At 39.6% G+C, this 25,477-nt stretch overlaps 1 protein-coding gene across 3 annotated transcripts in view; it reads left to right on the top strand.

Moving 5' to 3' along the window:
• TRHDE (thyrotropin releasing hormone degrading enzyme) overlaps positions 1-25,477 on the top strand; it is a 351,632-nt gene that overhangs the window by 5,062 nt on the left and 321,093 nt on the right. For all 3 annotated transcript variants that reach the window (XM_070507330.1, XM_070507329.1, XM_014827110.3), the window contains exon 2: positions 7,818-8,091. In XM_070507330.1, the coding sequence (XP_070363431.1) occupies positions 7,818-8,091 (274 nt within the window). The remainder of the gene's footprint in view (positions 1-7,817; positions 8,092-25,477) is intronic.

Below are 25,477 nucleotides of genomic sequence, written 5' to 3'. Positions count from 1 at the left end.
ACTGTTTGTATGAGTCCTTAATGGACTTAGCTCACTGTTTTCCTGCCCAGCACACAGACCAAATGGCCAAACGGAGTCCAGTGCTGCATTTTGGTCATAATTCAGAATGCCACCCCTAACCAAATCTAGAAAATATTTTTTAAAAAAAGCTTTGACCGTTTAATAATGACCCATTCAGGGAGGAAAACCCATACAGTCAGCGTTTGTCTGGCCGTGATTTCCGTGGTGCCATCTGATTTGATCACTGTGGATAGTAATAAAGTATACACTTCCTTTTAAAGAGTTAAACTAGTGTGACTGTGTTTTTATTTATTCAAAGTAACTCCAAGCAGCCCCTCAAACAGTCGTTATCTGCTCTGGATCTCTTTCAAACACAGATGGACCTGTGACTGGTTTCCTGGTATTTGTTTGGTTTGCAAAACATGTTTATTTCCTCAAACCAGTTTTTGCCCTGTGTATGTGGATGGGCTTCAGACAACAGTTCCGGGCAACAATTTAGGTTTGCTTGAGGGTGGTGACATTTGGTCCGTAGGGCTACAAGAATAGGATTCATTTTTTTAAGTGTGACTTCAAAGAATGACATAAAGAGCAAGGAAGAAATAGTTCACTTTTCATACGGAGATGTTTTGCAGTCTGTAAGGAAGGGCATCCCTTGTCACGCCGTGCCATCCTCCTGCCTACCAGCAGTGATAACTCTCATCATTGTTATCATCATCATCATCCTTTTAATTATTCGTGCATCCTTTACATCCTTTCAGATTTGCAGTAGTGGCTGGGTTCCTCCAGAGGTTTTCAAAGTCCCAATCAATCCTGCTTTTTGCCGCCAGAGAGTGGATGGTGTCTCCAACAGAATTTTACTACATAGAATTTGGAAGAATATAAAGATGAAAAATATTCCTCTTCATCTTCAGTTCCTGAAAGAATTCACACAGGCACAGCTGGATAGTGACGATGGGGCTGTGAGGTGGAATAAGAATGGCAGGATTGGGCGGCGCAGAATTGGGGCGAAGGGCCTCGGGCTCACCCCTCCTGCCTCCAGGTGCACCTGCCGGTCTCCGAATAAACAAGGGCTCCGGGGCTGGGGAGCTCTGGCGGTGGTACAGGGACGGGGCAAACTGATTCCTCCCAGTGCAGACCTAGGTTCACTTTCGGGGGCAAGTTTTAGTTTCATTATTCAGATATTGCCTCACGACTGCACAACTCAAAAAAAAAAATCAGAGGATGGTAAAAGAATGAAGTTTTACAATTACAGCTGTTGGTTACTTTTTCTCCCTTTTAAAAGTAGGTTTGGCCACTTTAGTCATGTTGCTGGACACAGCAGTGTGTGTGTGTGTCAACTGTGTTCAGGGCTCTGGGACCAGACTGTCTGGGTTCATTTCCTGACTTTGCCATTTATTAGCTTTATGGCTTTGGTCAAGTTTCCTAATTGTCCTGGGTCTAGCATTCTCATCGGGAAAGTGGAGGTAATGATACCCTATTTCATAAGCTGACTGTGAAGATGACATGAGTTAAGTAAGAAAGCACTTAGAATGGTGTCTGACAATTGGTAATTGCAGACGGGGGGTAAGGGGCATGGGGGAGAGTGGTGGAGAGAGCCCTTCCACCATGAAGAAGAGAGAGAGGAGAAAGGCTATGGTATTTCATCACTAGAGAAACCCCATGCTTGGTCCAGACACGGTGAGATGGAGAGGGCTGAAGGAGCGGGAAGAGTATGTGGAACAGAAGGAACACACAGCTCTCTGGTAATGGCACTCTCTGTCAGCAGTGAGAACAGCACAAACCAGAGACTGAAGGGTCAGGAGTGGAGCCAGTACAGCACATAGAAAATCCCAGGTACGAGGGAAAGGCACTCAGTCATTAGATACTATTCTCACGACTTTCTGTGAGCTCTAACAGTAGCAGCACTTTATAACACTTACGTCACGATTTGCCTCTTTCCAGTATTAAACAAATGAGTCTCAGAGCCATTTTATGTATTCTTATGAAAACCTAATGTTATGGGCTGGGAAAGAATTTTAGTGCATTTATAATACTCTTCATCAATGGTGATCAGGTACTCAGGAATCATTTTTGATAAGAGTGTTTAGTACATAAATTAGGAAAACAGTTATGAATATTATGCTCTGTTTTTATAACACGATTATTCACATATGCACCACTTCCTACATACATATTGCTGGCATTACTGCATTGTGTTTTTAGTTTACTAGAATGGTTATTTTTGAAAAATAGACTACACACTTGCTTAGAGCACTGAGTATTCAGCAGGATACTTCTGAAATGGCAGAGGTTTAATGACTCATTGAAGTACATAAAAGCATAAAGTCTAAACAACGACACATTTTGGCTTAAAATGCTTTGTTATTGAGTAATAATTTGCATTTTGATTAACAACCTTAACTTTAAATGGGACATGTGTCAATTCCATGACCTTGTAACTGAGTCCATTTACTGCAAACAGTTGAACAGTAACTAGATGGTCCGTTGGAACTTTTCATTAGGTCTTGGGAGTTTTTATTACCAATCTGAAACACTTGCAACACCAGGCAAATTGCCGTTGCAAGAGAAACAAGTTTAAAGAGCACTTTTTCACTGTGCTATGTGTCCAGTGCATAGATGTGGCCCAGATGGAAACCTCTCAAATATGTCATGCTGTTTGTGAGATTTTCTTGGTTTTGGTGGTTCCACAGTGAAAAGTCATGAATCAATCTGAGTACTAACAGTGTTATGCAAATATTTGTTTCCTCTGCATATTTTAACTTTATAAAAAGGGACAATGAAAATAATGGAACAGAAATTGTTTTGTATCACGCTGTAATTTGTTGGCAATATCAACCAACGTTAATGCATTACTTCTGCTGAATCTTAGCATAACGACTTGATACGAGTAGCTTGCCTAGTGAACTTCCGCAGAAATAAGAAGAAATCAATTCTCTATATCCTTCAGAGGCAACAGAGAGCTTTAAGCTCTCCTTCTTAGCTCAACCAAAATGTCACATAGACAAGTTGTTAAGAAATCAAGTAATTTATTTTAGATAGAAGAGAATTAAAATACATGTATATTATTCGTATTTTTCTAGTTATGCTAAAGTGACATTCTTGGAATGATGCTTCCAGGATGTCACTTTTGAAAGTGGAATTTTTTATGGTAATAGAGGGATTCATTAAAAGATAAAAATGATTTTGTTTAAGAAAGAAGGGGAAAAACAGACAGCAAAATGCTTGTCCCCGTTACCTTCTGCCTCCTGCTGTTTTATTTTACTTCTTGCTGTATTTACCTATGTATTTAATATCCAGACCTGATATTAAAATGTTTTCTATTTTTTTTTAAAGATTTTATTTTTTCCTTTTTCTCCCCAAAGCCCCCCGGTACATAGTTGTATATTCTTCGTTGTGGATCCTTCTAGTTGCGGCATGTGAGACGCTGCCTCAGCGTGGTCTGATGAGCAGTGCCATGTCCGCGCCCAGGATTCGAACCAACGAAACACTGGGCCGCCTGCAGCGGAGCATGCGAACTTAACCACTCGGCCACGGGGCCAGCCCCAAAATGTTTTCTATTTTTAATTAAAGTTTTTTATTTCTTTTACTTGGTGTCCTGCTACCACCTCAAATTCAACTCAAATTTACTCAAAACCAAGCTCATTATTATCTGCTCCAGATCACTTTCTCCAGAGGCCTCTTTGATGTGTTTAATAACAACAGTAAGCAGAAAAGAAGTCTTATTTCCATCAATTGAAGGCAATCTTAAAATACATACAGTGAAGACAAAATTATATTTTTGAAACCCAAGAGACACTGTTGCTTGCTGAGTGGACTGAGCCTGAATCTGGCTGTCTTTTTTAGAAAGGAGGGTGTCCAGGGCGAAAGAGGTGTTGGAAGTGGACTGGCCATACTGAGATCTGACGAAACTAGAATCTGTCAGACAGCAGACAGGGCACGACCTTAATGTGTGAGTCAAAGCTTTTTTAGAGGGTTATTTCTGTGGTACGCATAGTCGACTTGCTCACTTCCCCGTCTACCTCCAACCCTTAAAGCACTACTTTCTCCTCCATAAAGCCTTCCTTCAGTTCTTAAGGGTTGTGGTTCACAGCTGGGTCAGTTTTGCCCCCTAAAGGACACTTGCAGTGTCTGGAGATATTGTGGTTGTCACAACTGGGGAGAGGCAGTGCTACTGGCTTCTGGAGGTGGAGGCCAGCGATGCTGCTAAACATCCTCCCGTGCAAGGGACAGACCCGGACAGTGAATAACTATCCAACCTAAAAATGTCAGGCTTGCCGAGATTGAGAGGCCCTGCTTTAGGAGAAGGTCATTTCTTTGTATGTTTCCCTTTTAGTTGTGGATTTTTGTATGATATCTGTTTAGGTATATGTTTAATTTCGCTTATTAGAGTATAAACTCCTTGAGGGAAGGAAGTATATGTATTTATCTTTTTCTCCTTAGTATTGAACACTCACAAATGCATGATTAAGAGAAGCAAATGCATTATAGAGCTTGTAGTTAAAAGCTATTTAGTGGCAGTGTAATTTAACGTTTTTTACAAAAACTCATCAATTTCAAGGAATATTTTATTTCTAATTTTTGTTCAGTTATTGGATCTCAATCTTGGAAAAGGCCTTAAAGGTAATCTAGTCCAACTGCTCTTCTTTACTGAGGGACTTCTTTTGACTTCCTGAATACTGAATTGAAATTCAATTGCAATCGTCCTCAGGTGCCGGACTGTGAAATTGGTGTTTCTTCATTTAGACATTATCAGAATGTATGTTGGCTTCTGTGCATATGTATATATATATATACTGTGTGTATGAATTCATCAAGAATTTGAGTTGCAGAAAAAGTCACTAGATGATCTTTATAATTGCTTTCAACCCTGAGAATCAGTGATTTAAATTGCTGGCTTTGCTAACATATTTACTTACTATGTAAGGCAAAAAGACACTGCACAATGTGATTCTTCTGCATAAATATTTGGTTTATTAATATCTTATTAGCCCAGAGTTATTTAGATCTTCTACATCTAATAAATTCCTGCCCATTAATTACTTAATGCCAAAGACACCTTTGAGTTTTACTTAATAACAAGTACATTCTAATTGCAGTCTCCTGGTTGAACTCTCGTAGAACTTTTCCCAAGTACTATTAGTTGCTTTTTATGTATATGTACATTTTTTCTTTTTAATTAGATTGCAAAGACCTTAAGGACAAAAATGGTTATGTCTTTTTAAAAAATCATACCACATACCTAATATAGTGAAGTACTCATACATAGCAGACAATATTTATTTGTTCAGTGACGAATTGGAGTCCTCAGACTTTTTTTTCCTTCTTAAAGATTGGCACCTGAGCTAACATCTGTTGCCAATCTTTTCTCTTTTCTTCTTCTTCTTCTCCCCAAGGCCCCCAGTACGTAGCTGCAGGTTCTCCTGGCTGTGCCCTGTGGGACCCCGCCTCAGCATGGCCTGGTGAGCAGTGCTGGGTCGGCCCAGGATCCGAAGTGGAGCATGCCCACCTAACCACTCCCCACGGGGCCGGCCCCTCTCAGATTCCTGAAAGTTAAAAGGAAACACTTTTTCTCATGTATCAAATCCCGTAGATATTTTTTAAATACCCTCAATAGAGAAATATCAACATCATAGACACTTTAATTAGTGAGATTGAAAGATAAGATTCAGGAACATTATGGAAAACAAAAGCACATGAAGAGAAAGCTGTGAATGGGTGTTTAACTAAAAGGTGCTGACATTTCATTGAGCAAAACTATTACTATCAGTAGAAAATAATAAGGAAAAATCTTACCTTGATGCTGGCAAATTTGGAAAGAAGAGCCTTTATTACCAACGATTGAATTGAAACGTTGTTTATAAACCATGGCTACAGATTAATTTTACTATTTTTGAAATATAATTACCTTTTACTCAGACAGAAAATGTGACTGCTAGAGCCAGCTTTGCACTAGCAGTCTGTGTGACTTTGGAGAAATCACTTAATCTCACTGAAGCTTTTTCACTTTAGAAATTGAAGAGAGCTGGACAATTCGTTTCTAAGATTTCTAAGATTGCTTCCTACTTTAACCTTATATTTGTCTGAAGATTTATAGTTAAAACTTCTTTCTCATGTATTATCTCATTTTATCATCTTGACAGTTTTGTAAGGAAGGCCAAGAAAACATTATTATTTTCCTTCTACTAATGAAAAAATAGGCTCAAACAGTTCAGTGATTTACCTAAGCCCGGTGTGTAGCAGCCCCATACTGTGTTCAGGATAACTCTCGAAAACCCTCTCTCTGAGGGTAAGAATACAATTAATATTAAAAATATCTTATTTTTCTCTATTTCAAAACTAAGCATTAAAAATGTAGGCCCTTAATGATAAATGTAGGTTTCAAAATTTTTAAATGGTAAAAACATTTACATCTCATGCTTTGAGCCAGGCATAGCCAATAAGATTCAATATACGCATCAACCCTTATTGATCCGAAGTAGCTGCCTGAAGTGCTGTGTTGAGAATAATTTTGAGGCCAAGTTCGGGCTCAGTGGGAAATTGTGCTGTGTTAGATTAACCGTGTACACTGTGGATGGTGGAGAGGGGAGTGGAGTCAGAACTACTTATGGGGAAAAGAAATTACTTTAGAATTCAGTCATGTTTCACCAAGAGTCTGATAGTGATTTGCCTTATATCAAATTTTGTAACCAGTATTATTTAAAAAGTTTAACTTTTGTCATGGATGTTTTCATAAATAATGGGCTCTTTTTTAAGTTAAGAGTCTCCTTCTTAAAGTATTTAATTTGAGTATTTTCATTTGTAACCAAAAACCATGAAAGAACGTAGAAGTTGCTTCTAAGAGTTTAATGAGATGCAACTTCACAGCTTGATCTGAAAACTTGAGGACATTAAATATATTTCGTATATAGATGTATACATCTACACACATGGACATGTTTACTACATACATAGTATATTAATTTATATGTATTATACTAACATATACTAACATATAAAATTTATTTAATAACTACGTATTATGAGTAGTAAAAACCAATGGTGTCTGGATTGTTCAATGTAAACATATGTGATAACACTCCCAGAAAGGTTGACGATGCTGTGAATCAGCGGCTGTCGTTTATTCACTGGCTGCAGTTTGTTGACTGCCTGCTGGGCGCAGTTCGTCTATTCACAGTGATGGTCCTTCACGTCCTCTTTTTTACCCTCTGAGCTTTTCAGGCTTGATTCTTCTCTTTTAAGCAATGGACAACTACACCTTATGGAAATTGCCCAAGGTGATATGGGTAAGAATGTTGTCAATTCAGACCAAGTTTTGTCAAGTTTCAAAGTGCTTTTTCTTACCAAAATTCAGGCTAGGTCTTGCTGAAATGTGAGGGCACAGATGTTTCCCAGTGATGGTCTGTGTCCTACGTGTATCTGATGACAGCTTTCGGATTTCGGTTTCACTGTCTTTACTTGTTGTACGGCTCGGGGAAGAAAGGGAGGCACACCGAAAAGGAGAACCATTACTTTCCAATATTTGCCAACAAGATGCCAATGCATTGTTTTCTTATAAAATGTTAATGTTTTATCTAGAAAATACTGCTCTGGGTTTAGAGAATTTACTTTAATTGAGATGAAACTTCCCTGAAGAATTTTTATTGTTGGGGAAATATGTATGAATTATGCTTTCATGGTCTTCATGCAGTTAAGTTTGGTTCAGAAAAAAAAATATCTTGCAATTTGGCAAAAATATTTTATCAGCAGAAGCATGTGAAGTGGTCATAACTTAACTCAAGCCACAAATGTAATTGAGAATGTCATTTTCTTCTTTCCAGATTCCTTGGTGTGACTCAGTTTTCACCTACACATGCCAGAAAGGCATTTCCTTGTTTTGACGAGCCCATCTACAAGGCTACTTTCAAAATCAGCATCAAGCATCAAGCAACCTATCTATCTTTATCCAATATGCCAGTGGAAACGTCTGTGTTTGAAGAAGATGGATGGGTTACGGATCACTTTTCACAGACCCCTCTCATGTCCACATATTACTTAGCCTGGGCAATTTGCAACTTCACATACAGAGAAACTACCACCAAGAGTGGGGTTGTAGTAAGTATTTTAAGCTTAATGATGTTTTTGGATAATGTACTCTCTGTAAAGTAACCTGATTTTTGCATTAATGTTGAATCCTTTCTATCCTCTTCATATCTTAAACTTCTGAATTCTGTCCTTAGCCCCAGGGGTGGGTGGTGGTGGTGGTGGTGGGAATTATCTTCCTTGTTTCAGAAAGTCAGGAGTGACTCCTATACCCAGCCCTCTTATTCCTTGAGGCACCTTCCTCATCCCCACTATCCCTGTCTCTCTTCATCTCCTGAGTTTCTCTGGAACAGCTGTTGTTTGTTTTGGGAAATTACTTGTCTTTATTTATGTGACTGGGAAAGATGCTTCTTTTTATTGTGCAATAATTCAAATATACAGAAAATGTGGAAATAATAATAAACTCCAGCCAGCTCTATAGAATCTGAACACTTTGCCTTTGCTTCAGTCTAATTTAATTTTTGAAAGTGCACAACATATTGGACAGAGTTGGAACCCTCTGTCTACAGCTGCCCTGATCCCACAGCCTTGTCTCCTCCCTTAGAGATGACCACTGTGCTGAAGTTTGCATTTACCATTTCCATGCATAGTATCACAGAATTATTAAGTCTGTATATATCTATTAACAATACATGTCAGGCTTTAAAGTTTTATATAAGTGGTTTTACATTATAGATATCATTCTAAAACTTATTTTTATTTCATTTTATTTTTTGCTTAAAATTATGTTCTTGGTCTACCTGAATAGAATGGTTGAATGAGTATATCAAAATTTGTCACCCTCCTATTGATGAACATTTTAATTTTTCTGATTTTCAATGATTAACAACAATACTCAGTGAACATTTTTTTGTATATAAGTTCTGCCAATATGCTAGAACTTCTGTAAGGTATAAAGCTTCTTGTAGCCCATAACACCCCAGTCTGCAGAAATATGTTCTCAGGGAAGGGCGATACATAGGAAACCTGCAGAATTCACTATCTGTTCTAATAGAATCAGTTGGACTCTCTACGACAGCTACCATTATGGCACCATGGTGCTCTGCTACTGCATGGCATTAATCAGGCTAGGTCAGGCCATGCTGAGTTAACAATTTCCTTCTCATTTCAATGTCTTACACAATAAATATGCATTTATTTTCATTTTCATATCAACCCTAAAGCAAAGTATTGTGATTCCATTTTTCCAAATGAGTAAAGTAAATTGAGGTTTAAAGAGATAAGTAACTTTCACAGGGTCAAAAAGTCAGCAGGTGGTAGAGCTGGATGACAAACTTTTGTTGGTCTGATCCCCAATGTTGGGCTTTCCCCTGTGCCCTAGGAGCTCTGATCCACCATCTTGCCTGTGTGTCTATAAGGACCCCCCAATGTTGAATTTTCCCCGTGTCCTAGGAGCTCTGACCCACCACCTTGCCTGTGTGTCTGTAAGAGAACCCAGGTAATGATTCTCCCACCCAGCGGCCATCACATTCAGTGTTGCTCAAATATAACAGAAGAAGTCAATGGAAATCTGTATTCTTAGTCTGTAGGAAGTTCATAGCTCTATAATAACCTAAACTTTGCAAAATAGGTTTGGCTAAATACTTTTTTCACACTGTTACTTTCAATTTGAATCACTGTGGGACTTATTTAAAAAATAAAACCTGCCTGCATAGAAAACTAATGCCATTACTGAAGAACTGCACATAGTGGATTCATCTACGTAATTATTAAAATAATGTCCTAAATGGTGCCTATAGAGGGCTAGAAGACATTTTATTCTTTCAGACTTACAATCATCTGATATGTTGAATTCCTCTGATGCTTGTTGATGTCTCATGGACATTTGAAAGCTATGTGCATTGGACCATACACAGAAAAGAAACACCGAGACATCTCATTTCCTTTCACATCTTCAGAAGTTGATGATTCGTTGTGGGTCAGCTAGTAGCACAGAGTCCCCTGGAAATGTTTTTTCCTAGGATGTTTTCTTTCAAGTCTCTTAAAAGTGTTCTCAGCCCTACATGATTATGCTTGTTGCTAAGTGACCCATGTTTAAAACCAGGCACACTCTAATTATTTAGATGTGATTTTTTATTAGAGTTAAGAATCTAAGTAATTAGTAAACATTTTAAACTTCCTACTAAATTTTATGTAGAAAAGATAAAACATGCTACCAGAGAACATTGAAAGGTCAACTGAAATAGCTTTTTAGATTGTATAATCTAAAAATGCTAAGAATAGTAAAAGGGAAAACAAAATTGCCATTGGTGCCCTTATTTATCAACTACGAAAATATGGTTTAAAACTTGGTTCTCTTTTCCTGTCATCCCTTGGAAATCCAATCTGTTTTCTTTTCACTGCCTTTCCTCTTTATTACTGAGAGCACATGGGAAGTTTCTGAGTGCTTAAGAGCTGGAAGAAGTGGAAGTTTAGCTTTAGAATCTTGGGTGTGGAATGGTTGTCTGAAGTCCAGGTGGCCGTTTTGGATCAGAAGCTGAAGTAGTTTCCTTTGGAACACGAGAGAGTAACTTTAGCATCTTAATAATTCAAGGCTGAATTGTAGCAGTGCCTCAAGTGTGCATATTTGAAGCATCATCATTATTTGCTTATCAAGTTATCTACAATTTGCAAGGCACTATCTCGAGAAATTAGAAAGATAAAAATGTCTAAGATCCCTCTAGTACAATGATTGCAAATGCAGCTTTCAGATCGAATCCAAGCCTGCAGGCATATTTCATCTACTCATCCCCAAAATGGCTTAACATTTTTCTAATTAGTTGCCAACATTTAAAAATTGGGAGACTGCACATAAAATTATTTATTTTGGCTTTTCTTGAAAAATTGGAAAATCTTGCGACATTGAGCTTATATTCCCACTTGGCAATATTTGTTCATTCATTTATTCCTTCAACAGATTTTTATTGACTGAGACTCAGTATTGTTCTAGGCTCTGGTGATACAGCAGTAAACAAAGCAGACAGAGTTCTTGATCTCAGGAAACTTACATTCTAATGAGGAGAGAGTGACAATAAACAAATAAATGTATAATATATCAGGAGGTGATACACGCTATGAAGAAAATCAGTGTGCTGGAGCCGGGTGGTGGCCAACCCGTTTACATGGGGCATTTGCTTCCCAATGTGACTTGATCCAGACCACGTCTGTTCTTCTGCACCTACCTCTCTTCACTGCTGTATACTACCTGCTGTGATTCTGTAGATACTTGTATTTTCAACCCTTGTCTAGGAATATAATTCAAGAGGGTAGCCAAGGAACGTGCATCAGAAAAGCAATGAATTTACTAATCACAAATTAATGATACTCCCGTTCACTAATTGTCAAATGAAAATCATAGAATGTAAGTTGGAGACAGTTCAGAAGACGGATGGTGCTAAGGGCTGGAGTCTGGGCATGTGCTTCACAGAGCAGATGGGATTTAATATGACGTCAAACAGTGATCTGGTCTTAGAGAAGCAGACGAAGTGTGCATATCATTCTTGGTGGGGAAAAGTTAACAAGACAAGACAAAGAGATAGAGATATCTGTGGGAGATAGGGTAGCACTATGATTATCAACATGAATTTTAGAATCAGATAGGTCTGTTTTAGAATTTTTGCTTTGCTTCTCTGTGACATCGGTTAATTACTTAACCTCTCTTTGTCCTGGTTTTCTCACTTGAAAACTGACAGGAATTCTTCCTTTATAATATTGTTCTAGCTACTTTCATGGCATAACAAACTACTCTAGAATTTAGTGGCATAAAACAACCATTTTATTATGGTCAAAGTTTTAGTGGATTAGGAATTTAAAAGGGCATGGTGGGGACACTGTGTCTCTGCTCAGTGACGTCGGGGGCCTGGGGAGACTTGATGGTTGGGGTTGACATGACAGCTGGAGGCCAGAATCATCAGGATTGTCTTCACTAATGTGTCTGGTGTTTGTTCGGTCAGTGTTGTGGGATGTCGGCTGAGGCTGCTGGCCATGGCATCTACATGTGGCCTTTCCACATGGCCTAGGCTTGCTTAAAGCGTGGTGGCCTCAGGGTGGCTGGACTTCTTACATGATAGTTCAGAGCTTCAAAGGTGAGTGTCCCAAAAGAACTAAGTGGAAGCTGAATGGCCTTTTTAGACTTATCTTCAGAAGTCACATAGCATCACTTTTACTGCATTCTAATGGTTATAAGTCAGTCACTCAGGATGGTCCTGATTTCATAGAAGAGAGCGTAAGTCCCATCTTTTAATGGGGAGTGTCAAAGAATTTGTGGATTTGTTTTAAAATCAATACAGTCTGGTCTCTGGCCACAAATTATTTACATTGATCCCATGTACAAAATATACTCACCAATAGGTCTCATTCCATTACAATGTCAGGCTCAAGTGTCAGGTCCAGGATCTAACCATCTAAGTTAGATCCAGGTACAGGTGAGACTACTTGGGTTTGGTTTCTTGGGCATGGTTTCTCTCTCTTTGAAGATATGTTAACTGAAGAGACAAATTTTCTATTCCCCCTTCCCTCCCAACATACAGTGGTTGGATGAGAATATAATTATTGTGGCAGATCTTTTCATTCAAGAATGGAGCAAATGGGAAGATACAGCACTGACTGGCCCATAGCGATTCTGAAATCCAACTGGGCACATATTGGAAGTTCCTTAATTATGGCTCAGTGCTGCTCCCTGTGAGTCATTCTTGCTAGTACTTGCCCCTCCTTTGGGCTGTTAATTTTGCCTTCTAAGGCATCTTTTGTTTTCCAATTAAAAAGTGGTTTGTGTTTGCAATTGAATAGCCTTCTCAGCTTCCTTCCTATCAGTAAAATGTTCAGGGTTTCAAAGGTCTGTTTTTCTTTTGTAGTGTCTCTATTGCTTTAAGTCCAAACAGGTCCAAAGCTCTGTTGGCTTTTTGTGTATCAAGTTATATCCTTCCATTACACAAAACTATGCTTACAGGTCTCTTTAAGATGAGTCTTTGTCCTCCTTGAGGCGTTTGCCCTTAACATTCTTTGATGCTCTATTATTTAACAGAGAGGGCTTATGAGTCATGTGCTGAAGAACCTCAGAGAACTGTTTGTCTCTTTGAAAAGGTCGTGGGGGTGTCACTTTAAGAGTTTCTGAAGTCACATCCTCGGCTTCATCTTTAAACCATGTTTTCCTGATGGAGACCTGGATTTTTTCCCTAAGGTTGTTTCTTACTTTGAGAATCTTTTGCCATCTGGAGAGGCTGGGAAGGATAGAGAGTTTTAATTTCAAGCCCAGCAAGTCCTGGCTCTTTCCTGTTTCCTCTAAATTTTGCTTAGAAAGTAGACAATTTGTTCTGTAGCTTATCTATCCATTTTTGCAGTTTTCATGACCAGTGAGTAGAAGCCAGGTGGCACTTTCAATGTTCTGCCTGGAAATCATCTTAGCTAGAAAATATAGTTTAATAGTTATATTTTTTGTTTTCATGGTACTACAGGCAACAGTGTTGCCAAACTTTCTTCCACCACATAACAAAGGTCCCTTTCCTTCAGCTTCCAATACATTTACCTTAATATCCTTTAAGCCCTCACCAACAGCTTCCTTAAGGCCCATAAAGCTTCTGCTAAAGGAACCCCTCAAAGACCTTTCAGCTGTTGTCCATAGTCCAGTCCTAAAGCCAATACCACATGTTTTTAGGCTTTTGTCAGGGCAGTGTCTGACTTACGGGTACTAAAATTGATTCCAATTAATGTTGCTGACTTAGAAGCCAATCTAAAAACTAACAGTAAAAAAAATAGCCATTTTTTATCCCCGTGGGTTCTGTGGGTCAGGAGTATGGACAGCACAGAGCAGGGAATGACTCATCTCTGCTCTATGATCTCTCAGCTGGGGATGCTCGACGGCTGGGGGTGACTTCAGAGCTGGGGGTCAGAATCATCTGGGAGCATCTTTACTAAGTGTTTTTACTTGATATTGGCTGTTGTCTGGGTCCTCAGTTGGAACTCTCATCTGGAGCGTCTGTGATGGTCTCTCCATACAGCCTGAGCTTCCTTGCAGTATGGTGTCCTAATGTTGTCAGACTTGTTGCTAGTGATTCAAACCTCCAAAGGTGAGGGTCCCAGGAGATTGACGCTGCCTGTTCATTCCATTATAAATGTGTATTTAGATTATATTAGTTACAATCTTTTTTCCCCCTCTTCCTTTTAGCAAGGCAGAGGCTGTAGTATCCTTTCTGACCAACCCTGAGAAGTTCAACAGTGTCACTTTTGTTGCATTCTATTAGTTATAAACCTAGGTGAGCCCAGATTCTAGGGGAGAGGACATACATCCCATCTTTCATTGGGAGTAGTGTCAAAGAATTTTCAGACTCAGTCAAAAACCATCGCAGTTATTATAAGTATTACAGGAGATTATGTATATAAAATCATAAGCACAGTGCCTGACACATTGTACTCACTCTGATGATGCTAGTTAAATTGATGAGATATTTGGAAGTCATAGAAGGGAGAGGTGATATGTAAGTTTGAGAGGTAGCTGGAAACTAGATTGTGAAAGACCTTGATGCCTGGCTAAATTTTAAGATTTTGTTCAGTTAACAATAAGAGCCACTGGCAGGTTAAAGGTTGGAGGAATGATATGTATAATTTTTACAGTCTGCCTGAGAAAAGCAAGCGAAATATGTGGACACGTGGAGACTGGAAGCAGGGTGTCTGTTTTGCTGAGAAACTCTGAACTAGAGTAGTTATAACTTAAATGGATAGGGTGGTATAGACATGAAAAGCATTTAAAGGAAAAATTGATAGGACTTGGTGAGGGGCAAAAGATAGGAAAAAGTAACTTTGGGGAAGCAGAAGAGCACAGAGTCAAGAATGACTTTAAGTTTTAGGGCAATAATAACTCTGTAGGTTTTATCCTCCAGATTCATTATGTATTCTGAATTGGCTATCACAACCAATGAGGGTTTTCTTTGTCCTTGGCCAATCTCTTGGTTGCATAAGCTACAGTGCCCAAGTGATCTGTTCGTCCTATTATAGCTGATTATATAGAATTTTATTAGTCAGGATTCTTTTGTTAGCAAGTTACAAAAAGTCAATATGAGCTTATGCAAAAAGGGTAATTTATTGGAAAGATAGTGGGGTATCTCAAAGAATCCCAGGTCAAGGATGGGCCTGGGGCTGGGAGCACTATGAGAAGCTTGGGCATCTTACTGCACGTCCTCTTCAGTGCTGCTTCTGCTTTGCTTTAATCTCTCGCTGTGGACAGGCTTCCTCTGTTCTTTGATTGACATGGTGGAATATTGCCACCAAAAGTTCCCAGGGTTTGCGTATTGCCACACAGACCCCAAGAGGAAAATTGACCTTTATAAATTCCCAAACTCATAGGGAGAGTGTTGGTTGCCGTTGCTTGAGTCATGGGATCATCTCCAGTCACTGTGTCTAGAGAGTGCACATGTGGAGTCACACCATAGGAACATGGCATCTGCTTTACCCTGTGCATGGGAGTATGTTGCAAAAAAGAGGTGTTTCTATAGAAGGGATGCCTGGCAAACAGCTACTACAAGTGCTCCAAATGTATTTTTTAGCTTTATTTTGTGGACTGACTACAATAGGAAGGATGCACAAAATTTTCAGTAGTGGTGTATATGTACATATACCTACATCCAGGAAAGGACACACATACATACATACATGGGGTGCAAACTGCTGATGTTCAGGGTTCTAGTGATTATATTGTGTACACAGACTTTAAACATGGGATTATTTTGTGTACTTTCCTACTGAAAATAAAATTTTGGTCTCATTTTAACAATAGAAGTAGAAGAGTGTAGGTTAATGTACTCTAAGCATATATTAGAGTTTTTTTTTTAAATACATGTTAATAATAGGAATCCTTTTGTCATTAGACATTCTGGTTAGGTTCCATTGCAAATATAATAATGACCCATAAAGAAAGAAAAAAGAAATAGTAGCAAAAGAGTTGGATTACAGTCTATTTAGGAATATAAGCAGAGGCTTCCTGACTGGCCTGAGAAGAGGTGGTCCTCGTTCTCTCTGTTTTCAGAATAGTGTGTGCGCTCATTTCTCATGGTCACTATCTCCATGCTCATAGTCCTTTCTCGCTGACCTCTTTGTTCCTCTAGACTGTGACCTCTTTGAAGGCAGCTACCACGTATAGCTCTTCCTTGTAAGACCAGCAGTTCCTGTTGTATGCAGAAAATGTGAGGTATACAGTGAAAGTCCACTAGACATCTAAATGAGTGAATTCCCTTCAGAAAAAAGTCGATGTCAGGCCTTTCCAAAACCTTTTGTTTAGGTTAAATGTAGTGCAAGAAAATTCATGAAATATAAATAGTAAATGTTGCACTACAGATATCATCACTTTCAAGGCACTGTGTAGGAAGATGTGGGTGAAGAGCTGTTAAAGAGAATTGAGTACTGAGGGGTGAAGTTCCATCGCCACACAGGGAGGGGATCCAGTGCAGAGTCCAGGCTTTGTGGATCTAGTACAGAGGAGGAGAAATAGAACAGTTCTTGTACACTGAAAGACCGGGGATTGTCTGTCTTCTATCAGGAAAGCAGAGTCTCAGTGTTGTTGATTGGCTGGTGGTAGCTGGGCTTGTCAGCTAGGTGGCCCTGGGCTGGCTGGGTGACCTGCTGCCATGTGAATGCTGGGCTTGGGATTATGGCGCCCACCTCACCTCTGCTGCGTGAGATATAGGCCTGAGCCAGGCTTGGGTCACCCAGTCAGGTCTGCGCTCCCATGAACAGGCTCAGGAGTTTATTGGAGTTGAGGAATTTGAGAACATAAAAAGAAAAAGAATATAACCGATGAATCTCTTTAAATGTAATTAATGTGGTAGGAACAGAGCTGATAGGTTCTCTTAAGGAATGGGTGTAGAGTGAAGAAATGGATGCATAGTGATTATAGACTATGTTATAATTTAAGAGTGCTGGTTAAGGGAAGAGATAAGAAAATACATCTATGCAGAGCCTATTGCAAGTAATTTCTAGATTACAGGAAAGCCTAAATATATAAGAAGAGAACAAAAAAGTTTCCAGACAGTAACCAAGGGCTACCTGATGTTTAATGGCTTGTCTTTGCAGGGGAAATGTTCAGCATTCTCTGGAACTTTCTGTAAGTTTTAAGAACCTAGGACTAGGAATAGAGAAAGCAGATGTGGGAGATTCAGCCTGGGAGACTGACAAGGCACACGTGGCCAGCAGTCGGGAGGGTAAGACATGTAGAGTGACAATACAAGTTTTGTTGAAATCATAGACCATGGTACCCAGAGAGGCAAGTGAACCCATGATGGGGATGATACTCATGAACAGTGGATTGGGAGAGTCCAAGAATGGAAGTCACCAGGAGAATAAAAAGTAGGACTGGAGTGATGCAGTGGATAGGTGGAAAGATAGTCTGTGATAGAGAGGAGGGTTTCAGATTTCAGGGTGAGTCAGAGGAATTTTAAGCCTGTTATTGCAAAGTGGATGGCTGCTGGGGATTGAAGGTAGAATCCTGGATTGAGCAGAGATAAGGTAACTGTGAGGCCATATGAGAACAAACATCAAAAACGCTGAAGAGGAATCCTTGAGATGTTGACAAGAAAGCTGTAAACCAGAGTAGACTCTCAAAGTGTGTGTCACCTGGAGGCTAGACCAGGAAGAGGATTGGTGAGAGCCATGAACTCCAAAAGAGGTGAGTTTTTCATGGACGTGGAGGAATAGCAGTGTAAAAGCAACAGTGGAAGAGCTAGCAAGGGCTTACCCCTCTCTCTGACTCTGTGGATGAGAGCAGATCTAAAAAAGGATGAGAATGTGGACAGAAGTAGTGGGAATTAAGGGTTTGTGTAAAGGGTAAGAGCGGTTGATAATAAGGATTACTCACATAGTGGGTGGGATGGTAGACTGGAGGGACATGTTAATAGTAGAAGAGGGAGAGGACCAAGGAGGCAAAATTAGTTAATGGGGTAGCTGATAGACCTATTCAACGTTGGAATGTTGGTGTAATAGTGGAGTGTGCCTCAGCAAATCTTTATCCCCTGGTGCCTGGCCTGGACTGATGGTGGATTCAGTGATGATTGATAATGGGTTTTGTTATATAATCTACAATTTATCAACTGCCCTGAGGTTTTAAGAGTATACATGTTGAAGAGGCTGATAAAAGCTAAGGGAAAAAGCTTAAAATAAAACCAAACCTGTAAAACAGAACAGTTCAGTCAGTGTAGAGTATTCACGGCTGTTGTATGTTTATCCTCGATGATGTGTGTGATGGATTGCATGGTGCACAGCTGGGTCCATTTCCCACTTGAGCGATGCTTCTGGCTGTGGCCCTCGTTCCCTTAGTCTTCCTGCTAGGATTTTGGGTGGTTGCAGCGGAGGCCACCAGCCCAATTGTCTCTCAGCTGTGATCCTGGCATATCTAAAGTAGAATCATCGTATAAAATCTGATCATCTGAAAGGGTTTGCTTGTCCTTTCTTTACCGTTTCCTTTCCCTCTGACTGCAAATTTATTATTACTACTTTTTGATCTTCCCTCTTCTTTTTCCTTCTAGTTCTTTAGGACTTTTACTTTAAAGAACTTTATAATCTAAGGGAGGTAGAGTCCTATGCAGTACTGAGGAGGGAAGTGGTGAGAGATGAGGTTGGAGACTTATGCAGGGGCCAGATCATTGAAGGGATTTGTTTGTCTTGTTAAGGAGTTTTGATTTTATCCTTTAAGCAAAGGGAACCATTAAATGATTTGAACTTGGGAGGGCTTCCAATCATATCAGGAGCTTTCTATAGAAAAATGGGAATGATACAAAATGTCTTATCATTTTTGCCAAAAGACTCTCAGTTCCTTTTCTCTGTTATTTACGGGACTAGGATCTGTTTTTCTGTTTGATTAAGGCTGCCGTGCCAGTGTAGCCCAACTTTGCTGAGGCTCGAGGAACAGGCAGTGAGCAGATGTAGGGCCAAGAAGTGGAGTTGCTTAGTTTGCGACTGACATGAAAAAATAGCCGAATTTTTGCATCAGGTCTCAGGCACAAAATGTGCTGTAGTCCAGAGACAAATCTCTAGGTAACCATGACATAACACAAATGATGAAACAGAATCATATTCTAAATGTTGATGTTACTCAAATTCAAATGATTCTTACAGGATTTGATGTCAAATTTCAGAAAGACTAACTAGGATATTTGGCTGAAGTATGTTAATATTTCTGGAGATGGAACTTTCAGGAAACAAAGAGGAAAATTCTTTGCTGAAGAATAAAATATTATTCCTGGAAGGCCTTTGTATCCAGCTGGATACATAAAGCTGAATATTCAGAGTGGAAGAAGACATCAAAAGCTCTAATAGTACTGTCTGTCCTTAGCCACGGCCACCTACTAGTGTTTCTTGACTTCCTTTTCAGACCAGACGGCAAGAAGGAAACTCACTGGATCTGTGAGATGCTGCTGTTTTCTGATTAGGTTTAATTTGCGGAGGAACTGGTGAATGCCTAAAACCAATCACTATGCCTAGGTACTGTTCACTTGGCACTGAAAATTGTTTATTTCTTACCATATTTCTTAAAACTATAGAAAGCAATTTCTTCATCCATTCACAAATATATATTGGGAACTGTGTTCATGAATGAACTGAGATGTTTGGAAAATTCTGGCATAATTAAGAAGATTAAAGAGAGAACAGACTGGGAAGAATTCATAAGAAGTTCCAGAGATATAGGAATTTGAGTGACAGGGAGAGGAAAAATTTTAGACTTTCCTGATGAACCTTAAGCAGCAAGCTAATAGATATCTGGTGAATTCTCTGGGCTTAGTTCCGTGTTAAATACCACAAATAAACCAATGTGAAAGGTATAGATGTGTTTCCAAGGGGTTTAGGAGCCAGTTGATAAGACCATACACTGGATGGTCCATGGCACTATTTTATAAAGGGAAGGTAAATTCAGTGGTATGTTGGATGCCAAAGAACAACAGACAGGGAAATCAATGAGGGCACAGATAATTATTGAAAAGTATTAGATCTTGAGGAATGGGTGAAAATGAGTAGGTGAAGGCAAATTAGAGAGCCTTCTTTGTGAGAAAAAGAGTATCCAAGGAACAGGTTCCCATGGGACTTTCTTCACAGTGAGAAGTTTAATGTATCAGTTAGTTGGTTGCAAATATCTGAAAGCAGCTTAGGAAAACTTAAGCAAAAGAGGAAATCAATGGTAGGATCCTGGACAGCTCACAGAAATGAAGAATTAAACAACTATGTCTTGGGAAGATAGCCTTGAGGATCTAGACAGCAGATACCAATTAACAATCTTTTTGGGGCATTGTCATCAGATTGTTTTAGCTGCAGTCCTCAAATTCCCAGGAGAGAGAGAGCAATTTGTTTTGCCTAAATAGAGTGCCCATCTCCAGGGACGATGTTGATGCTGGGGTTCCTTCATTGGCACACCTACCAGGGTCAGATGGAATCTGGGGAGGGATAGTTTCTAAAAGGAAAAGCAGAATGACATAATCAAGAAATGGAGAAGTGTATCATGTAAACAAAAACATCAGATAAATACAGGCACAAATTGGAGATATTGGGAGTTCAGTTCCAGATCACTGCAATAAAGTGAATATCGTAGTAAAGCGAATCACACAAGTCTTTTGGTTTTCCTGTGCATAAAAAGTTATGTTTACACTATATTACTCTACTGTAGTCTATTAAGTGTGAAATAGCATTATGTCTAAAAAAATTTACATACCTTAATTAAAAAATGCTTTATTACTAAAAAATGCTAACCATCCTCTGAGCCTTTGGCGAGTCATAATCTTTTTGCTGGTGAGAGTCTTGCCTGGATGTTGATGGCAGCTGATTGATCAGGGTGATGGTTGCTGACAGTTGGGATGGCTGTGGCAATTTCTTAAAATAAGACAGCAATGAAGTTTGCTGCATCGATTGAGTCTTCCTTTCATGAATGATTTCTCTGTAGCATGTGATGCTGTTTGATAGAACTTTACCTACAGAGGTTCTTTCATAATTGGAGTTAGTCCTTTCAAACTCTGTTACTGCTTTATCAACTAAAGTTATGTAATATTCTAAATGCTTTGTTCTCATTTCAACAGTCTTCACAGCATCTTCACCAGGAGTAGAGTGCATCTCAAGAAACCACTTTCTTTGCTCATTCCTGAGAAGCAACTCCTTATACATTACGGTTTTGACATGAGATTGCAGCAATTCTGTCACATCTTCAGGCCCTACTTCTAATTCTAGTTCTCTTGCTGTTTCCAGCACATCTGCAGTTCCTTCCTCCACGAGGTCTTGAACCCCTCAAAGTCCATCCATGAGGGTTAGAACCAACTTCATTCAAATTTTGTTAATGTTGATATTTTGACCTCTTCCCATGAGTCACAAATGTTCTTAATGGCATCTAGAATGGTAATTCTTTCCAGAAGGTTTCTAACTTACTTTGCCCACATGGCAGAGGAATCACTATCTATGGCAGCTCTAGCCTTACAAAATGTATGTTTTTTTAAAGAAGAAGATTATCCCTGAGCTAACATCTGCCACCAAGCCTCCTTTTTTTTGCTGAGGAAGACAGGCTCTGAGCTAACATCTGTGCCCATCTTTCTCCTCTTTATATGTGGGAAGCTTGCCACAGCATGGCTCGACAGCAGTTCCTAGGTCTGCACCCTGGATCCGAACTGGCGAACCCCAGGATGCTGAAGCAGAATTTGCGAACTATCCCTCTGCACCACCAGGCTGGCCCCCACAAAATGTATTTCTTAAATAATAAGAATTGAAAGTTGAAATTACTCATTGATCTACGGGCTTCAGAATGAACACTGTGTTAGCAGGCATGAAAACAACATTACTCCATCAGAGCTCTTGGGTGACCAAGTTCAAAAGTATCAAATTAATAAACAGAAATCTCACTAAGTTGGAGTCAGGAGGCCAAAAGTGGGAGCTCTCACACCCCACGTTGATAGCAGACCCCAACAGGAAGAAGAAAGACTTCCTCTTTTTGAGCAGCAGAAAACCCAGCTCAGCCAATGAAAAGCCACTACACATTGGACTCTGTGTTTACGATAGCCCTCCCAACTTCCTGTTCCTCTCTATAAAAGAGTTTCTCTTCCTTTGCTCTGGGGGACTTGTATGTGACTCGCCATGTTTGTAGAAGCCAAATTGTAAATTTTTTTTTGCTGATCTTGAGTAAACCCATTCTTGCTGGAGAAATAACCAGCTGTCTACTTGTTTAAGGTCAACAAAGGAATCTTTTTTTCTAAACAGGAGGTCTCAACATTGGGCTTAAAATATGTAGTAAACCATGTTGTAAACAAATGTGCTGTCATCAGGTTTTTCTGTTCCATTTGTAGAGCACATGCAGAGTAGATTTAGCATAATTCTTAGACTCTAGGATTTTCAGAATGGTAAACGAGCATTTGCTTCAACTTAACGTCACCAGCTGCCTTAGCCCCTAACAAGAGAGTCAGCCTGTCCTTTAAAACCTTGAAGCCAGGCACTGACTTCTCCTCTCTAGCTATGAAAGTCCTAGATGGCAACTTCTCCAATAGAAAGCTGTTTTATCTACATTGAAAATCTGTTGCTTGTGTAGCCACCTTCATTAATGATCTTAGCTAGATCTTCTGGATAACTTGCTGCAGCTCCTACATCAGCACTTGCTGCTTCGCCTTGCACTTTTATATTATGGAGACAGCTTCTTTCCTTAAATCTCATGAACTGACCTCTGCTGGCTTCCAACTTTTCTTCTGCAACTTCCTCCCCTCTCTCAGCCTTCACAGGATTGAAGAGAGTTAGGACCTTGCTCTGGATTAGGCTTTGGCTTAAGGGAATGTTGTGGCTGGTTTGGTCTTCTGTCTAGACCACTAGAACTTTCTCCACATCAACAGTAAGGCTATTTCACTTTCTTATCATTAATGTGTTTATTAGAGTAGCACTTTTCATTTCCTTCAAGAACTTTTCCTTTGCGTTCACAACTTGGCTAATGGTTTGGCACAAGAGGCCCGGCTTTCAGCCTACCTCAGCTTCTGACATACCTTTCTTACTAAGCTTAATCATTGCCAGCTTTTGATTTGAATTGAGACATGTAACTCTTCTTTTCACTTGAACACTTAGAGGTCATTGTAGGGTTACTAATTTCAATATCGTTGTGTCTCAGGGAATAGGGAGGTCCAAGGAGAGGGAGAGAGATGGGGGAACAACTGGTCAGTGGAGCAGTCAGAACACACAACATTTATTGATTAAGTTCCCCATCTTATATGGTCACAGTTCGTGGTGCCCCAAAACAATTATAATAGTAGCATCAAAGACCACTGATCACAGATCACCATGACAAACATAATAATAATGGAAATGTTTGAGATATTGTGAGAATTACCAAAATATGACACAGAGACATGAAGTGAGCAAATGCTGTTGTAAAAATGGCACCAACAGACTTGCTTAATGCAGGGTTGCCACAAACCTTCAATTTGTAAAAAACCGGTATCTGTGAGGCACAATAAAGCAAAGTGCCATAAAACAAGGTATGCATTTGTAGGTATCATTTCTTGTGTATTACTAGCTGCTGAGCACTGTTCTAGGTGCCATTTCATTTAATACTTCACTTAATGCTTTGAGGCAAGAACTGTCATCCCCATTATCTAGATAGGAAAATGAGACCCTGAGAGAGTGAACACCTACTTGCTGCGGTGACGGGACTCACAAGGCAGAGCCAGTATCCAACCCAGGCAGCTGAGCTTCTGAGCTTGTAGCCAAGGGGGCTGGATCCCAAGGAAGACGCAGGTAGAGTTGCAGGAAGTGAAAGTAAGTAGGTAGAATGGGATCAAAAAGACCAGTTTAGATTAGAAATGGAAAGAAATAAGAATCCCCAAAGGAGAAGAGAATGACATGATAAAAGTGAGGTTTAAGAAATATTAATCTTGAAGAAGTGTGCCAAATAATTTGGAAGGAAGAAAGCCTAAAGTGTTGAAAGCCCAACAGAAGGTCATAATCAAGCATGGGTAATGGGGATTTAGACCTGCTGAAGGCAAACACACTGTCTATGTGTCTTTTTCACATGGCAATGAAATATTTTGTAGAAACATAACTCCATGAAATTCTGTGCTTTGATTTATGAATTGATTTTTTAAAGAATATTGGTGTAACAAGGAAGAATTATCCTAGTGGAAGAGCTGAGCTGTTCTTCTGGGCAGTTTTAGTTTCATGTCCCCCATAAAACCTTGCCCCAGCTATATGCTGTCCCTTCTTTGAACTGTAATTGCCCTTAATTGTTGTTCTGTTTGGATCATTGTCCTAATAAATTTATTTTGTTGTTTTCTGCACATCTTTTCTCACTTATGAGATTACAGGATCTGTGAGGACAAGAACTGTTGCCAGTGAACAACACACTCATATATATACTCACTCACACACATACACTACATATATGTATATGTGTATACATATATATACCCATATATACATATATATATCCTGGGCATCTCACAGAAATAATATGTATAACATAACTGTAGACTCCATAGTATATAGCACAATTCCTTGCCCAAAGCAGTTACTCAGTAAATATTCAAAGCATGGATGATATAAGATAATTTGAAGGAAAAACCAATAGGTCTTGATGAGTGCATTGATTTGGGTGGCAAAGGAATAAAAGTGAATCAGAGAAAACCTCCAAGTTTCAGGTTGCTTGCCTGAGAGGATGGTGCATTGGTCTATGCCCTTACTTCTGAAAGTTTCTCTCTTTGCCTTCTTTCGCTTACTCTCTTATTTTCTCTCACTCTTCTCCATAGAGTTCTAGGTTCTGGTGGGAGATTGGTCAGAGTGAGGTATTTCCTTTTATTTCTTCCCTTCCGACTCCCTACATGCTCCTGTCATGCCAGTGAAGAAAATGAAGAAATACGGAGTTCTTTTTTTCGATATGGCAAAATTATTATATATGTCTCTCTGATGAAATGTAAGTCCTTTAATGGCAAGTCAAGCTGAAAGTTGGGTTATCACTACACATGCCTAGAGTTAATGCAGAAGTGTCTCTCAGCATTTCAGATAGGAAAAAACAATCAATTGAAACAGGATTGCTTTGCCTGAATCGGAGAGTGTTTTTGTTATTTATTTTTTTTCAGTAATTTGTTAGACAGTGAGAAATTCCATCAGAGCGGCCTCTGTGGAAATGGAAGAGAGGCTCACGGTGGAGGCAGCGCTTTTACCTTCCCTTCCCCCGGGGACGGGCAGTGTGAACAGCGAGTTAGTGAAAGTCTTGCATGAAAGAATCAGCTGAGAGTGGAGGGACTCTATTAAATGATGTGTGTGTTTTGGGAGGCCACAGAAGAATCAAACACAGGCCGGGAAAAGAAGGATAGTGGAAATACTGCTGGTATTTGGCAGATTGGCGTTGAATTTTGGATTCCACCACTTACTATGGGCAGGTTTCTCAACTGGAGTCCTGGTCTCTTCTGTAGAACGGGGCTAATGATGTATGCTT

The sequence above is a fragment of the Equus asinus genome, chromosome 4, assembly GCF_041296235.1.
Source record: "Equus asinus isolate D_3611 breed Donkey chromosome 4, EquAss-T2T_v2, whole genome shotgun sequence".
Lineage (NCBI taxonomy): Eukaryota > Metazoa > Chordata > Mammalia > Perissodactyla > Equidae > Equus > Equus asinus.
Note: the sequence above shows the minus strand (reverse complement) of the source record. Positions and strands in the feature narration are given on the sequence as shown.